This window comes from Heteronotia binoei, chromosome 2 (assembly GCF_032191835.1).
Source record: "Heteronotia binoei isolate CCM8104 ecotype False Entrance Well chromosome 2, APGP_CSIRO_Hbin_v1, whole genome shotgun sequence".
Classification (NCBI taxonomy): Eukaryota; Metazoa; Chordata; class Lepidosauria; order Squamata; family Gekkonidae; genus Heteronotia; species Heteronotia binoei.
In genome coordinates this window covers 23,019,796-23,037,737 of record NC_083224.1, presented here as the reverse complement: position 1 = coordinate 23,037,737, position 17,942 = coordinate 23,019,796, and the positions used below count along the sequence as shown (strand labels likewise).

The 17,942-nt window shown below is 43.4% G+C and overlaps 2 protein-coding genes across 5 annotated transcripts in view; both read left to right on the top strand.

Annotated features, from left to right (window-relative positions):
* LOC132566037 (oocyte zinc finger protein XlCOF6-like) overlaps positions 1–17,942 on the top strand; it is a 191,691-nt gene that overhangs the window by 108,079 nt on the left and 65,670 nt on the right. The gene's annotated exons all lie outside the window — the stretch shown is intronic.
* Positions 6,622–12,547, top strand: LOC132567789 (gastrula zinc finger protein XlCGF57.1-like). The gene is made up of 4 exons (XM_060233475.1): positions 6,622–6,625; positions 9,390–9,509; positions 9,998–10,173; positions 11,092–12,547. The coding sequence occupies exons 1-4, from the start codon at positions 6,622–6,624 to the stop codon at positions 12,508–12,510; spliced, it is 1,719 nt and encodes a 572-aa protein (XP_060089458.1). The 3' UTR covers positions 12,511–12,547.

The following is a 17,942-nucleotide window of genomic DNA, read 5'->3' as shown; positions in this document are numbered from 1 at the left end:
CCAAAGGTGAAGTTCTTCTCTGTCGGGGTTTCCCTCTGTCAGGCCCCGGGGCGGCGGTGGGGGGGAACCTCTGCAAGGCTTGCAAGGCGGCTCTTTCCCGGGCGGCCTCCGGGGAATCGGGACCCTGCAAACAGCGGGGAGTGGGGTGGGGGGAGACCAGCAGCATCCCTGCATCGTGACCTGCTGGGGGGGTGGATGGGAATTATCCGATATAGATTGCTAAGAGCTTTATATTTTTAAGGTTTCTTGCCCCTTTTGTCGTTTTTTTTTATCAGGTTTATTTTGTAGATAGGTGGGCAGCCGGGCTGGTCTGAAGCAATAGAACAAAGTCGGGAGTCCAGTAGTAGTACCTTTAAGACCAAGGAAATTGTATTCAGAATGGAAGCTTTCGTATGCAGACACGCTTCATCCCACAAAGTCGGACCCTCTGGAGAGTTGCGTCGGGGCAGGCGGGGGGGCCACCAGACTCCCTGGGAGTCCAGGATGCTGGAGGAGATGAACCCCCCCTTGGCCTGACTCAGGAGGGCCGATTCTCTGGTGGAACAATGAATTGCATGGCTCCCCCAGTGCAGGTCTAGCCCCCTCCCCTCCAATGGGGTTTCCCAGCCGTTACTCGGTGGAGGAGGAAGGATGGAGGCCAGGCGAGGGAGGGACTGGGGGGGAGCCACTGGCTCAGCCGCCTTTGCCTGAGACTGGGGGCTGATCCAGCCTGGGGTTCCCCGAGAGAGCAGCCCTGTGCGGAGCGGCTCCCGAGCAGCCCCATTGAGGTGCATTGTACGGCGCGGCTGACTGTAGGGCTGAATGAAGCCCAGTCCCGGGAGGCGGGTCTTTCCGGGGAGGGCAGGGAGCTTTTTTCGGGGCTTCTTCTGCAGCCGTGAAAGGATTAAAAGAGCCCAGCTGTTTGCTAGAGAGGCCAAGCAAGGGAGGGGGCGGAGAGGGGAAGAGAAGTGGGGAGGGACTCCAGACGCCTGAGAGCCGGGCCCTCCCCAGCAAGTCCTTTTGGTCTCAGCAAAGAGGAATCCGGCTCTCGTCTCGCCTCGTGTTGGGGGGGGGGGGGGAGATGTTTAATTCCTTTCCAAAGGTGATGTTGTGCTTCTATGTGAAGGTTTCCCTGTGTGTGTGTGTGGGGGGGGAGTCTGCAGGGCTTGCAAGTCGGCCCTTTCCCCGTCGGCCTCTGGGGGATCGCTGCCAGGCTGCGGGGAGGTGAGGATGTGGGGAGCCCGCCAGGCCAGCAGCATCCTTGCATGCTACCCTGCTGGAGGGTGGGTGTTCAATAGTTTTGTATTTTTGAAGTTTCTTGTATCTTTTGTACTATTTTATCAGGTTCATCTTATGTGTTGCCTGTCCCTTCGAGTCCGGTTCCAGAGAGAGGGAGCAGGATATAAATGGGATTGAATAAATACCCTCCATAGTGTCCCTTGGGGGAGCTGAAAGGCAGGATCTGACTTTGGAAAACCAAAATATATTCTGAGCCATGGAGGGCAGGAAAGGAAGGAAAGGTCGCCTGTGCAAGCACCAGTTGTTTCTGACTCTGGGGTAACGTTGCTTTCACAAAGTTTTCACGGCAGACTTTTTACGGGGTGGTTTGCCATTGCCTTCCCCAGTCATCTACACTTTCACCCCAGCAAGCTGGGTACTCATTTTACCGACCTCGGAAGGATGGAAGGCTGAGTCAACCTTGAGCTGGCTACCTGAAAACCCAGCTTCCACTGGGGATCGAACTCAGGTCGTGAGCAGAGCTTAGGACTGCAGTACTGCAGCTTTAACACTCTGCCCACGGTGCTCTTATGGAGGGCAGCGGGAGGCCCAATAAGAAGTCCCAGAGGTGATCACATGGGAGGAGTAATTCATGCTGATTGGCTGCCCCAAATATTGCACATTTAGGCCTTATCTCCCCCCCCCCATCTGCAAGTTTTTTTGGGGGGGGGTTATTTTTTTATTTGCATTAAATATAGAACAAAGTTTACATCCAGTGAAATCTTTAAGACAAAATAGTATTCAAGGTATAAGCTTTATGTGCAAGTACACTTTTTCAAGATAGTCCAGATTTTTTCATTGTGTAAGAAAGGAAATATCACTGTACCTGTGCAAATTTCTTTGTAAGACTGATGGAGTCCCATTCCATGTGGCTTAATGTGGTGCCTTCCATGAAGATAGATTAAGGTGGGTAGCCATGCTTGTACATGAAACTTATTCCTTGAATATGACTTTTTTGGTCTTAAAGGTGCCACTGGACTCAAATATTGTTCTTTTGCTTCAGACCAACATCTACATTAATTATAGTCTGCCATCTAATGGTTAAGCCCTTACCAATGCTCCAGTTTATCTTCAGATGTATCCACTAGACAGATGGATCCCCAGAAATTGGAAGCCAAACTCCACAACATATTTTTAAAAGCAGATATTTGTTGCTTGAAGGATCAAAAGCATATATTTAAAAACTTGATATATAATACAGTTCAGGGACATTATCCTGATCCACAAACTACAACAAGGATGCTCTTTCTGATCCACCGGAGTAATCCTTAGGTGTTTCTTCACCAGGATCGCTGATGTAACTTCATTCTCTTTTTCTTCATGCCTTTGTGATATCTTTCCCTCTCCCTTTTCACAACCAGGGGAATGACTTTCTAGAGTCAGAGGCAACCCAAGAGAAAAGGGAAGGAGATGGAAGAGAAGGACCCTGAAGGCCCTGGAACTGGCAGCATATCAAGGAAACGTCCCCATCCCATCCAAGCAGGGAGTGGTGCTGAATTTTGGGAAAGAGCTGTGCCAGAGATTCTGGTTCAGAACACTATGACCACAGATGTACGCAGCCAATGCTTCCGGCAGTTCTGTTACCAGGAGGCAGATGGGCCCCGAGTGGTTTGCAGCCGGCTCCATGGACTTTGTGAGGACTGGCTAGAGCCAGTCTTCCGCCTTATGGCAACCCTACAAACGTCCTTTTGTTAACAGCCTTGCTTACATCTTGCACACTGAGGGCTGTGGCTTCCTTGATTGAGTCAATCTATGACGTGTTTTCCTCTTCCTCTTTTCCTGCTGGCTTCAACTTCTCTTAGCGTTATTGTCTTTTCCAATGAGTCATGTCACCAAAACACGATAGCCTCAGTTGAGTCATTTTAGCTTCCAGAGAGAGTTGAGGCATGATTTGATCTAAAACCCACTCATTTGTCTTTTAGGTGGCCCATGGTATCTGTAGAAATACTCTGCTCCAACACCACAACAAATCAACTTTTCTTCCTCCCAGCTTTCTTCCTTGACCAACTTTCACACTCACACATAGTAATGGGGAGTACTGTGGTATGAATTAACTTGATCTCTGTCACTGGTGACATATCCTTACACTGAAGAATCTTTTCTAGCTCCTTCCTGGCTGCCCTTCCCAGTCTCAGCTCCTCATTTCTTGTTTGCGGTCTCTGTCTTGATTGATAAAGTTAGAGTCCGGGGGTACCTTTAAAACCAACAAAGTTTTATTCAAGGTATGACTTTTCCAGTGCAAGCACACTTCTTCAGATACAATGAAATGGAAGAAAACCATTCAAACTTATAAACAAGACTGAAAAGCAAATTACTGTAAAACGCGATGAAGACATTTTGAGACTAAACAGGAACAACAAGCCAAGTGTACAGGGTCAACTGTTATATGGATCCAGTTAAGGGGCAACAAGGATTGTAGCAATAAATATGTCCAAATAGGAGATAAGTGTGCAAGAGAATCTTTTCTAATTATGGTGAAATTAACTGAGATTCCTTTTCGATGCCCCATTCATTTCCCTTCAAGCATGACGATAACAAGCAGCATTTTTTCCTTTTTAGTTGGGGTGGGGAACAGCATATTTCAAGTTTTATTGCATTGATGCTGGAGCCAAGGAACAGAAATCTTGAACAATTTAACTTACTTACTTACTTACTTTATTTATTTATTTATTTATTCGATTTTTAGCCCACCCTTCCCATAGAACAGGCTCAGGGTGGGTTTCATCATAAAAACAATCAATAGTAAAAACAGTAAAAGACCAATTTAAAATATATAAAATCTAAAACTACAGAGTTGCAGTAGAGACTAAAATGGCAGGTTCTGCCTCATAGACATGGCCTATTGTCCATGTCTGGCAGACCTTATAGCACTGGGATGGAATGAAGGGAGGAGGCCGGTAACACGTGATGTAAATTTCTTCATCATTAATCTTCAGTTTCTGTACTTCTCCACTAGTCATTACTTTTGTCTTCCTGATGGTCAGCTGTAATCTTCCTTTAGCATTTGAGAGCCAGTTTGGTGTAGTGGTTAAGTATGCGGACTCTTATCTGGGAGAACTGTGTTTGATTCCCCACTCCTCCACTTGCACCTGCTGGAATGGCCTTGGGTCAGCCATAGCTCTGGCAGAGGTTGTCCTTGAAAGTGCAGCTGCTGTGAGAGTCCCCTCAGCCCCACCCACCTCATAGGGTGTCTGTTGTGGGTGAGGAAGATAAAGGAGATTGTGAGCCGCTCTGAGACTCTGAAATTCGGAGTGGACGGTGGGATATAAATCCAAAATCATCATTTTCTGCTCTGGCCATTAATAATTTTTAATTTAATTTAATCTCTCCCCTTTCCTGCTAGTGGGCTCAGGGTGGTTTACAACAGAATTCAATACAATTACAAATAAATATGAAACATAAAAACGTACAGCCTAAAAGTCTGAGGTTAATAATGATTTCAGTCTTCACTATTTTCTGCCAGTAATGTATCATCTGTATATCTTAGATTCTTAATGTTCCTTCCTACCATTTTCACTCCACCTTCATCTAAATGTGATCCAGCTTTTCCTACAATACATTCTACATGTAGATTGAAGAGACAAGGAGATAAAATATATCCTAATCTGCCACCCTTGCCAACTGGAAACTATTCTATTTCTCTGTATTCTGTCCTAACAGTGGCCTCTTGCCCAGAGTACAGGTTGTGTATCAAAACAATTAGAAGTTCTGGCACACCCACTTCTTTTCAAACCAGCCATATTATTTCTTGATCCCTGCAGTCAAAAGCATGGATGTAAGCTATGGATGTAGCAGGTCTTGTTGTAAATGTTGAGCATCACTTGAGTTGCATGAGGAATTAATGTAGTAGTCCAATAGTTGCTACAGTCTTTGATGTCTCTATTTTCGGAACTGGAATGTAAAGTGAGCTTTTCCAGTCTATGGGCCATTATTTTGTTTCCATCTTTGTTAGCAGATTCTTGTTGAGATTTTGATGGCCTCCTTTTCTGTGGGTTGGAATACCTTGCCTGATATCGCATCTGCTCCTGGTGATTTGTTTTGCTCAATTATTCTCAGTACAGCTTTACTTTCTAAAACTCTTCCTTATTGTTCGAAAGATTCTTCTTGAAAGGAATCTGTCCTCCTTTCATCTCTTTTTTATAATGCTTCAGTGTATTGTTCCTATGTTTTCTTATATATTTCTACCTCTGGATAGTTCACTAGGCTGGGAAGAAAACCCAACTCTGGTTCTTGGCTCTGTGGTTATAGCATCTCTGATGGTGAAGTCAGGGTTGAGGAGTCTGGGAGTGGGTCGGGATCCATCCCTCCCCCCGTGTTCCATTCCTTCTCTTACCCCTTTCCCTTGCTGTTGTTTCAGATGTGGGGAGGATCCATGAAGGTGGAAGGAAAGTTCTCTGAGGCAGAAGGAGCTCCGTCAGAGGAAGGTCAGAGGGCGCAGGCCCAGGAGCGTGGCCAAGACGCCCTGCAAAGTGGTAAGGGGGGCTCCTGCTCAGAGGGGATCAGGACACATAGTGAAGTTGTTGAGCAGAAGCTTCAGGACTGGAGAAAAGGGAAATACTTCTATGTAGAATGGAGTTCTGGGGGAAAGTGCCGTAGGTTGTTGTAATGGTCACTCCACTTCAAGGGGAACTATGTAGATTCATGGAGAGCAATCCCATTCTTATTTACATCCATGGAAATATTTATATCTCAGCTTCCTTGCATTAGAAAGACACAAAGTCTCTCAAAAAAGAAAAGGAGGACAAATCTGGGTACAGCCATTAGCTAAGGTGAATCAGTGGAACCTCTTCATTCTCCTGAGCAGCATGGCCCAGACTAACCAAGGTCATCAGATCTTAGAAGCCAAGAATGGTCAGCCCTGCTTAATTTTTGGCTTGGGAAACCAGCAAAGAAATTCAAGGTTCCTATGCAGAGGCATACTGCCTCTAAATGTCTCCTGCCTTGTAGAACTGGAGTCACCATCAGTCAGGTATGACTTAACAGCAATTTAGACACACACACCCTTGTTCTGGGGCAGCAAATCTAAAAACAAAAAAACATTGCCAGATGCCAGTAATTTCGGCCTCTGTGTCCCAGCTTGAAGACTTTTTGTGGGTATCTGGGGGGCAACAGTCAGAAAGAGGGTTGCCAGTCCATGAGGGTGGAGCATAGTTTAGACAAGGTGTCATTTTCATGTATAGTTTGGTCAAATACCTGGATGTGAAGTCAGAGCATCAGTAGACATTCTGGAAACACATTGGCAGTTCCCAAGAGTGTTAGCTGATGTGCTAAAATCACATGGGTTTCAGGCTGGATGTGATGGTGATGTGTTGTACCATGTGATTTCCAGTCGCCTCTTTTTCTCCTACCATTCCAGACTCCAAGATGGGTAAGAAGGCCCAGCAGGTGGGAGAATGTCATGCCCAAGCTTTTGGTCTGATGCTGCAACCATTTGAGCTCCAAGGTTCACAGGGCACATATCAAGTCTCACAGAAGTGTGAAATGTGTTGACAGCATTTATAACCCTCGAGGCTCATGGGCACTTGGTGCTTCTATGTTGCTTCTGCCACAGTTTCTTAAAATTATTACAAATTTTATTGAGTGTGAAGAAGACAAGGTTTCAGAGCCTGGGAATGGGGATGCATAAGAGCAGGATTCAGAGAAGCAAAGCAAATAGGAATTTGAATTTTAAATCCTTCCTTACCATTTTGTCTCCCTTGCAGGCAGTGAAGAGATGTTGTCAAGCTATTTTCTTTGCAGAGAAGTGGGAATAGTTGCTCAATCTCTGGTCCAGGTAAGTGGGATGAATGGGGATAGTCAGGGCCTTCACTCCTTTCTTGGGGAAGCATTTACTCCCGCTGTCTTAAAAAGAGAGACTCTGAATAGCACTGGCCTTACACATACCATACACCCTCAGAAAGTACCCCTGTCGAGGTTTCTACCTGGCATGATCTCTGTTGAGGGAATCTGCTTTTTCTTTCAGTCTCCATTTTCTTTTGAGGAGGTGGCCGTGTATTTCACCAAGGCAGAGTGGGCCCTGCTGGATCCAGGCCAAAAAGCTCTCTACAAAGAAGTCATGCTGGAGAACTATGAGAGTGTGGCTTTTCTGGGTAAGGATCTTTCATAGGTGCCAGAAATGTAAACTGCTGCCATTGGGATAATGCAATATCTGTTTGTGAGGCCAGTGCAGTGAATTGGATGCCACTCAGTGCATCAAGCAGTTGGGGTGGCCGTTAAAGTGATATTCAGCATGGCCTGTTAGAGCAATACAAGCCACCCCACTGATCCAGGACAGCTGAGTCCAGTTTTGTGGCCATCACTCAAGCCAGAGAAGTTGTTTTGTCCTGAGGTCAAGGCAGGGCTGAGAGGCCCTCTGAAAGACTTGGGGAAAAGCCAGATCCTAATTTCTCAGTTCTCAGCCTTTACAACATCCCCTTCTCCAGAAGGGATTATTGCCATCCACTCTGACTGTAATTTGGAAAGATCCATCTCCTGTAGAGTTGTTTGGATTGTGGGCTTGGATCATGACCATGGTTCAATCCTTCCAGAACAGCTCAACTAGATGTGGCCAAAAGGCACATCCACCCTTTCCTACAGTCTTCACATGGATGCCTTCTGGCCTTATTGTTAGGTGGAGATGGGTTTCTTGGAGCTCTTCTGCCTTGTAAGGGTGACCTGCAGCAGGTAGTTGCATCAGTTAACACTGCAACCCAAGGGAAACTGGCTTAAGCCAAATTATACCGCATCCTCTGTTGCAGTGAGGAGGATCAGTCCTCACCCCAAGAGGGTGGAATTGTCTGCTGTTGAACAGATTCCCACTGACTCTGTCAGCCCAATAAATAAGTTCTCAGTTGAAACACAATTGGTTGAGCCACAGCCGGATGGAGAAAGTACTGCAACAGCCTTCCATCTCCTCAAGAGACAAGAGACCAGCTGTTTCCCAAAGGCTAAGCCCCTTACACCCCCTTGAGGCAGGAAGGCATCTGCCACAGAAAAACACACAGACATAGAAAAGCTAGGTATACCTGTCCATTCAGTGTTCCCTGAAACCTAGGTTTCTCTAAATCTGGCCAGTACCATTTCCCCCATCCCCAAGGAAAAGGGTTGACAACAATGACATCCTTGTGTTGCTCTCAGGGTCGGCCAAACTAGCTTCTCCATGTTTACATTACGTTACCCTGGTCGTGCTGAACACATGTTGCCCTTCTGCACATTCGATCTATGTTCTCTGCATGTTGTAAGTGTTTGAGGAAGATGGAACAGGACAGACTCTTTGGAGCTCTTATCTGGTCTTTCCTTCACTGTGTGTTACTCTGGGATGGGCCGAGAGGCTCTTGCTGTATTGTAACAAGTGAATGGCTTTGAGGCCCCATAAGCCAGTCTTCTGGCCATAAGAACATAAGAGAAGCCATGTTGGATCAGGCCAATGGCCCATCCAGTCTAACATTCTGTGTCACACAGTGGTAAAAGAAAAAAGTGCCATCAAGAGGTCCACCAGTGGGGCTAGATGATACACTCCTTTCCAGAGAGACAGGCTGCCTTGGTGCTTCTAGGAAAGGCGGAAATGCCTGGATGATTCAGAAACTGCTGAGCATTAGACAATAGACAAGCCCAGGTAAGGTGTAGAGAATGGCTCAGATATAGCAAGAAAATGCAGCTGACCTTAGAGAAAGGTGGCCCAACAATACAGGGTTGGTTTTCTCATTGGTCATTACCTGCCCCCCTAACAAATGGCGCCTCTGAACTGTGGGATTCACTTGGTTAGATCCTGGTTCAATCCCCAGAAAACATCTATTTTGGGAAGGCTGAAAACGAGTTTCTCCTTGCTCTTCACAATGGCAAGGAAACGCTTGATGTTTGATGACTGCATATTGTGATAACTTTTTCTATTTAATTAGCTGAAAATCAAAAGAGCTGCACGGGAAGTCTTTCTTTGCAACTTCCTCCTTAAGACACTACAGGAAGTTTGGGGAGAGAAGGGATGGAACAGAATATAAAAAAGCTCTGTGGGATGGCCTGGCAGGGATAAAATGTGACCAGCAGCTCAGGAAAGAAGCTCTTATAAAAGAAATGCAGACCAAAGAGAGAGGAGTCCCTGACTGGTGGCCTGGCTTCTTGCATTGGTGCTGATTGAAACTCTTTCCTCATTCCAGCAGCAGATCTAGAAGAGACAGCTGTGGAATTCCAGGGGTTCTCTTTGGAAAAAGTCAAGACTCAAAATGCTGAAGAAAACTATGGAGATGGACCACAGAGGCAAGAGGAAAACCCCACAGGTAAGAGGAGAGATAAGCACATTCCTTGCCAAAGAGGGGTCCTCCCTGAAACCTCAGTCCATGAATCAAGGTCAGTCCACAAAAGAAGGAACAAAGGCCTCCATGTGAACCAGACAATCCACTGCAGGGAAAAGGGAAATTAAAGTGTGGCATTTGTCAAAACCTTCAGACAGAGAATAAACAACAATGCTAATTGGCTCAGGAGAGAAATTGTATAGTTGCTTGGAGTACAAAAAGAGCTTCAATCCTAAAACAGCACTCAAAGAAGTCACATAGGTGAGGAGTCAATATTAATGACCAGACTCCCAACCAAGGGTCTCTGATGCAGGAGTCTTAATGTACTTTCAAAGTGTAGATAATTGTACACTTCAGTGTACACCAGGAGGAAAGCATTGAGCTATCTGGAGCATGGGTGGAACTTCAGGATCCAACTGGACCTCCTTGTGTGGATTCTAACAAGATCTCTCTCTCTCTCTTTAATCCTGCAGGGGATGATCAGAGGAATAAGGAGGATGAGGAACTGCATCATCTATTGCGTGATAAAATCAAGAAAGAAGATGTGAGAAGAAATGTCAAGATTCAAGGCAGGCTGAAGAGGCAGAAAAGTCACAGAGTGAAGAAGAGGGATAAATCCATTCCTTGCCAGGGGGTGGATTTCCAAGAAGTAATTCCAATGTTGGAGGAAACATACAAGTGCTTGGAGTGTGGAATGAACTTCTCAGATCAAACCCAATATACTGTTCATTTGGGAATGCACAGAGGAAAGGAGACCCATCAGTTTCTGGACTGTGGAAAGGCCATGATTACCAGAGCAGAGTTCCTTAGACATCTAAGAACACATACAGGAGAGAAACCTTCTAGCTGCTCAGACTGTGCCAAGAGCTTCTCAGAGAAACCAGACCTTGCTCAACATCAAAGAATTCCTACAAGAGAGAAGCCTTTAATCTATTCCAAGAGTGGAGTGTTGAATGGAAAAGAGAGTAATATGCATGTTTCAAAGCACAGTATAATGAACACACGCCAATGCTTTCAGTGTGGAAAGTACTTCAGATACAAATCACAGTTCCTTGTACACCAAAGGATCCACAGAGATGGAAAATCTTTTGAATGCTCAGCGTGTGGAAAGAGATTCAATCAAAATTTTCTTCTTATACAACATCAAAAAGCCCACAGAGGGGAGATGTTTTTAGAATGCTCAGAGTTTGGAAGGAGATTCAGTAGGAGTAGCACTTTTCAACAACAGCAAAGAATCCATAAAGGGGAGAAGACTTTTGAATGCTCACAGTGTGGGGAGAGTTTCAGTCTTGGTGACCATCTTCAGCTGCATCTAAGAACCCACACAGGGGAGAAGCCTTTTGAATGCTCAGAGTGTGGGAAGAGATTCTGTCACAGTAGCAGTCTTCAACGTCATTTAAGAATCCACATAAGGGAGAAGCCTTTTGATTACTCACAGTGTGTAAGTAAGTTTTTATTTATACCCAGCCCTCCCCGCCAAGGCAGGCTCAGGGCGGCTGGGAAGAGATTCAGCGACAGTAGCAGTCTTCAACAACATCTAAGAATCCATACAGGGGAGAAGCCTTTTGAATGCTCAGAGTGTGGGAAGAGGTTCCGTCAGAATGGCCATCTTCAAAGTCATCTCAGAACTCATACAGGGGAGAAGCCTTTTGAATGCTCAGAGTGTGGGAAGAGATTCAGTCAGAGTGCCAGTCATCAACAGCATCAAAGAACCCACACAGGGGAGAAGCCTTTTGAATGCTCAGAGTGTGGGAAGAGATTCAGCGACAGTAGCAGTCTTCAACAACATCTAAGAATCCATACAGGGGAGAAGCCTTTTGAGTGCTCAGAGTGTGGGAAGAGATTTAGTCACAGTAGAACTCTTCAAAATCATCTCAGAATCCACACAGGGGAGAAGCCTTTTGAATGCTCAGAGTGTGGGAAGAGATTCCGTCAGAATGGCCATCTTCAAAGTCATCTCAGAACTCACACAGGGGAGAAGCCTTTTGAATGCTCAGAGTGTGGGAAGAGATTCCGTCGGAGTGGCATTCTTCAAGTGCATCAAAGAACCCACACAGGGGAGAAGCCTTTTGAATGCTCAGAGTGTGGGAAGAGATTCAGTCACAGTGGCAATCTTCAACAGCATCAAAGTACCCATACAGAGGAGAAGCCTTTTCAGTGCTCAGAGTGTGAGAAGAGATTCAGTCACAGTAGAACTCTTCAAAATCATCTCAGAACCCACACAATGGAGAAGCCTTTTAAATGCTCCAAGTGTGGGGAAAGATTCAGACACAGTAGCAGTCTTCAGTGTCATTTAAGAATCCACAAAGGGGAGAAGCCTTTTGATTGCTCACAGTGTGGGAAGAGATTCAGCGACAGTAGCAGTCTTCAACAACATCTAAGAATCCATACAGGGGAGAAGCCTTTTGAGTGCTCACAGTGTGGGAAGAGATTCAGTCACAGTAGAACTCTTCAAAATCATCTCAGAATCCACACAGGGGAGAAGCCTTTTGAATGCTTAGAGTGTGGGAAGAGATTCCGTCAGAATGGCCATCTTCAAAGTCATCTCAGAACTCACACAGGGGATAAGCCTTTTGAATGCTCAGAGTGTGGGAAGAGATTCAGTCAGAGTTCCAGTCTTCAACAGCATCAAAGAACCCACACAGGGGAGAAGCCTTTTAAGTGCTCAGAGTGTGGGAAGAGATTCAGTCGCAGTGGCCGTCTACACAGTCATCTCAGAACCCACACAGGGGAGAAGCCTTTTGAATGCTCAGAGTGTGGGAAGAGATTCCGTCAGAATGGCCATCTTCAAAGTCATCGAAGAATGCACACAGGGGAGAAGCCTTTTGAATGCTCAGAGTGTGGGAAGAGATTCCGTGACAGTAGCAGTCTTCAAAGACATCTAAGAATCCATACAGGGGAGAAGTCTTTTGAATGCTCAGACTGTGGGAAGATATTCAGTCGAAGTGGCTATCTTCAACAACATCAGCGAACCCACACAGGGTAGAAGCCTTTTGAATGCTCAGAGTGTGGGAAGAGATTCAATCAGAGTGGCATTCTTCAAGTGCATCAAAGAACCCACAAAGGGGAAAAGCCTTTTGAATGCTTAGAGCAAGAGTGTTGAACGCATTTGTTGTGGGGGCCAGATCGGACATAAATGAGACCTTGCCAGGTCATGTGTATCATAAAATGTAATGCCAGGTTGCAGTGATATAAACTTTATAAAGGACATAGACAAACACAAAGTTTTTTTAAAACTTGAAACATGCTTTAACCATTAGTACTTGTTGGTCTTCCTTTGTTTTCTCTCCCATATATCCTGGGCTCCTTCTATTGCACAGAAGTGCTATTGAGCCAAGCCTCTCTTTCTTCTGTTGGCTGAGGCTCCTCCCCCTTCTGGTCCCCGAGGAAGGAAGGAAAGAGCCAGAGCTTCCTTTGAAGAAAGCTGTTCCTTTCCCCCTTTCTTCCCAAGTGAGGAGCCTCAGTCAATGGGGTAAATGGGACTTTGCTCTGTAGCTCCTATGTTATTGAGCAAGCTTGGTAAAGGAAGCTGTGATGCTGAAGGAAGCAAGAGAGAAAGAATGAAACAGATGACATCCAGTTGCTTGGGAGCCTGAAAGGAGCCCTACAGAAGCCTGATTTGGCCCCCCCGGGCCACATGTTTGACACCCCTGGCCAGGGCTGGATTTAGATGATGAGAAGCCCTAGGCTACTTCACTTGTGAGGCTCCTTCCAATCCCTCACACTCACAATTAGAAGAAAATGGAAGAGTGTTATAAACAAAAATGAATGAAGCCAAGGATGATGACAGGTATTTAAAATTCTGCAATTCACAATTTCTCTTTTAAAGGACATAAGATGTTATTGTTAAATACCGTAGTGATTGAACAAAATGCATAAATGTTAAAATTAACACCGAAAAACTTTTGTAATAGCTGAACTTTGTAAACCTTTTGTGGAATAAGCATTAATTTTTAGAAACATGAAGTTATAATGTTGTTCTTAAAAAAAAAACAACCTTGAATTTACAAAGTATATTGCCTGGGAAGTGTACATAATATGATCATGATTACCTGACAGTGTGGTACTTTTAGAATCTACTTTATGTTGTCATTAAACAATCAGTTTTAAAATACATATTAAGAAGTAAACTACAACCATCAAATACAGTAAGACTAAAAATGTTTTTTTCCAGCCTTCCTCATAGCAAAATTATCTAAAACTTCATCAAAATTTGTTTGTCTAAGTTTGTCACTTTCATTGTACAGAATGTTCAGTGTGGACAACCTCTCTTGAGACATTGTGGCCCTTAATTCATTTTTAATTCTTTTGAGTCTTGAAAAACTCCTCTCTCCCAAGCAGTTAGTGACCATAAAGCTAAGAAATAGCCGCAAGATTGCTTCCACATTAGGAAAGGCCATCTGAATTTTTTCCTTGTATATAATTTGATAAAGGTCTGTATGAGACAGAGAGAGCTCTTCTGTAAGCCTATGGCTTTGTCTCACGTACAGGTGAAAGTGCAAAAGTTCATCAGTAAGTTTCAGGTCAATATCTTCTGGGTATGCTTCCATCAACTGTTCGACACCTTGCTGAGTTTCTTGCCTAGATGCTGTCAGATTAGCAGGAATGGAAAACAATTGTGCAACATCACTGTACACAGTACTTTTTCTTTTTAAATTGGCTTCAAGTGCATCTAATATAGGAATAAAGGCTTTTACCCTAAACTTAGCTCTTGAAGAAAGTGCATCTAAGGCATCAGGTGCATTTCTGTCATTTCTTTGGCATTCCCTTACTCTTTGTCTCTTTGTTTTGTAGTTAATGTTTGGCAAGGTGGCTTTTGCTTGTTTCTCAAGCTCATCAAAATTTTCTCTAATTTTCCTTTAAAAATCCAGAAGTGAACTGTACAAACTTGCACAAGAACTCAATAACAGGTCTAATTTCCAAAGGGCTTTGCTGACCTTGTGAAAATGACCTAGCACACAGGTCCAAAAATGCAGCATAAACACAAATTCCAGTTCTTCCATTTTCTGCAAAAGATTGTTCGCTTGAAGCCTCGTCTCCCCCTTTCCATTAACGTCAGAATACAAAATACACATCAGTGATAGCACTGTAACTTTCCAAAACAGCTTCTGTGGCTTTTGCATGTGCATCCCACCTAGTGTCTGACAAATATTTAGGAACTTTAGACTGAGGTGGCAAAAATGATTTTAGAACTGACCATCTCTTTGTGGAGGATGAAAAGAAGATATAGAGTTCATTGATAATGCCAAAACAGTTCACTGCATCTAGGCAGCAATCCAAAGCTGAATGGCCCACCAGATTTAAAGAGTGACCTACGCATGGAATAAATCTTGTAAATTGGTTTTTTTCCAATTATTTTTTGCTGCATACCATTGTACTTACCAGCCATGTTGGCAGCATTGTCATAAGACTGCCTGCAGCATTTTCTAAAGTAAATTTCAAGCTCAGTAGTGCAATAGTTGGACACTAAGTCAGCCATGCTTTCTCCTGAGTGGTCTTTTAGCTCAAGGAAAGTTAAAAATCTCGCAGTTGGCAAACCATCTTCAGGTGATACATATCTGATAATTAAAGTCAACTGATCAATATGTGAAATATCAGGAGTGTAATCTACTGAAAAGCTGAAATATCCAGCCTTTCTCACATCAGCCAGAATTGCATCCTTAACTTTTTTTGCCATGAGTTGAATCATTTCGTCACAAACAGTTTTTGACAAATAAGAGGGATTGCCTGATCCAGAATGTCCATACCGATTGATATGAGCAAGTAAAAATGGATCAAATATTGCCACTAATTCTAAAAGACCAAGATAACTGCCATTATTTGGAGATCCAAAGTGTTCATTGTCTCCTCTGAATGGTAAGCCTCGTTCTACAAGAGTGCATTACAGCAATAATTCTCTCCATGACATGCCACCAGTACTGCTGTTCTGCTTTTATTTGTTCCTCTAGCTTGGAAGTTAACGTTTGCCCTCGCTTCCTTGTTAGGTAGGCCAACATGGCATTCCTATGCGTCTCTGAGTTTTCATGAGCTCAGATAAGATGGGGGATTTGCCAGTCATCAAACCCTTCAGTAGCTAAAGCTGTGGAAGAAGATGCAAGGTTTGGGGAGGAGCCGGTGGTCGTGGTGCATGTTGGCACCAACGATGTGGGGAAATGCAGTTGTGAGGTCCTGGAGGAATAATTTAAGAACATAAGAGAAGCCATGTTAGATCAGGCCAATGGACCTCTGCTCCATATTTTTATCTAAACCCCTCTTGAAGGTGGCTATGCTAGTGGCCGCCAACACCTCCTGTGGCAGTGAATTCCACACGTTAATCACCCTTTGGGTGAAGAAGTACTTCCTTTTATCCGTTTTAACCTGTCTGCTGAGCAATTTCATCGAATGCCCACGAGTTCTTGTATTATGAGAAAGGGAGAAAAGCACCTCCTTCTCCACCTTCTCAATCCCATGCATTATCTTGTAAACCTCTATCATGTCACCCCGCAGTCGACGTTTCTCCAAACTAAAGAGTCCCAAGCGTTTCAACTTTTCTTCATAGGGAAAGTGTTCCAGCTCTTTAATCATTCTAGTTGCCCTTTTCTGGACTTTCTCCAATGCTATAATATCCTTTTTGAGGTGCGGTGACCAGAACTGCACACAGTACTCCAAATGAGACCGCACCATCGATTTATACAGGGGCATTATGATACTGGCTGATTTAAGATAATTATAAATGGAGATTTGACTGAGGAGATTACTCTCAGTAAGGGTACAAGGCAAGGTTGTCCTTTATCTCCGTTACTATTTATTTTTTCTTTGGAAATTTTAAATGAGGTAATAAGGACTGACCCTAAAGTTGAAGGTTTAAAAGTTAAAGGTGAACAGTATAAATTGCTGGCATATGCAGATGACATGGTTCTTATTCTCCAAAATCCTGTGGATTTGGTGGAGGTGGTTCTGAAACATTTAGATGAATACGGAGAGAATGCGGGTTTGAAAATTAATAAAGACAAATCAAAAATTTTAACTAAAAATATGACGTTACAGGCTGCGGGTGACCTTGAAAGGAAGACAGGATTTAGAAGAGACAAAAAAGTAAGATATGTAGGTTTAGTAGTCTCAGATAAATGTAGTACAATATATGAGGATAATTATATTCCTTTATTAAAGGAAATAGAGGTGTTACTCAAAAAATGGGTTAATTTGAGACTATCATTTATGGGGAGAGTGGCATTACTTAAAATGAATATACTTCCCAAAGTTTTATTTTTGTTCCAAATGGCAAACTTTGCAGTTAAGAAGGCGTTTTTGGTTAAGTTAAATCAGTTGTCCAGAACTTTTATCTGGTAGGGAAAGAAACCCAGAGTTAGATGGAAGGTTTTAACAGATAAAAAAGAGAATGGAGGTCTGGGCCTTCCTGATTATTAGACATATTATATAGCTTGTACAACCCTATGGTTGAGAGACTGGGTAATTTTGGAGGATACTCGTTTACTAGCACTAGAAGGATCTGATTTACAGGCAGGCTGGCACGCAAATCTGTGGTATATTGAGAAATTACAAAGTTATTTTAAAAACCATTTAATACGCAAATCTCTTTATGAAGTTTGGATAAAAGTAAAGAGGAAAATATATGATAGAACGCCTAGGTGGCTGTCACCAGTAGAAGCATCAACACTGCCTCAGTTACGGTTTTCTGGAAGGGTGATTAGATATTCAGATCTACTGGATGAAAATAGCAAAATCAGAAAGAAGGATGATTTGGAAGCAAGGGGAGTTAAAATTGATTGGTGGGTAATGACGCAGATTTTATCGAAATACAATAAAGATAAAATAGCAGGCTTTACTAAGGAGAATTTTGACTTTGATATAATAATAGCTACAAGACAGGAAAAAGTTATTAAGAAGGTTTATAACTATTTGATGCAAATGACGCTAGAGGAGGAAACTGTAAAAGAAACGATGATAAAATGGTCGAATAATTTAAAGATAAATATAACCTTGGAACAATGGGAGTTATTATGGAAAAACAATTATAAGATTATAAAGCCTGTTAATTCTCGAGAAAATTTCTTTAAGCTTTTTCATAGATGGTACATCACCCCGGTGCAGTTAAATAAAATTAATCAGTCTATCCCACCCAAGTGTTGGAAATGTGAAACGATGATAGGATCTTTCTATCATCTATGGTGGACGTGTCATGTATCAAAGAGATTTTGGAAAGTTATTCATGGAATATTGGTAGAAATACTTAAGGTAAATTTTGCTTTGAAGCCAGAAATTATGTTACTTTCGTTAGTTAGAGATAGTGTACCCCGTGAGGATGAGTATATTACAGTATATATTCTGACGGCGGCTAGAATTTTATTTGCCAAGTGTTGGAAATTAAAGGTGGTCCCACAGAAGGAAGACGTAATTCAAAAAATCTTACAAGTGGCG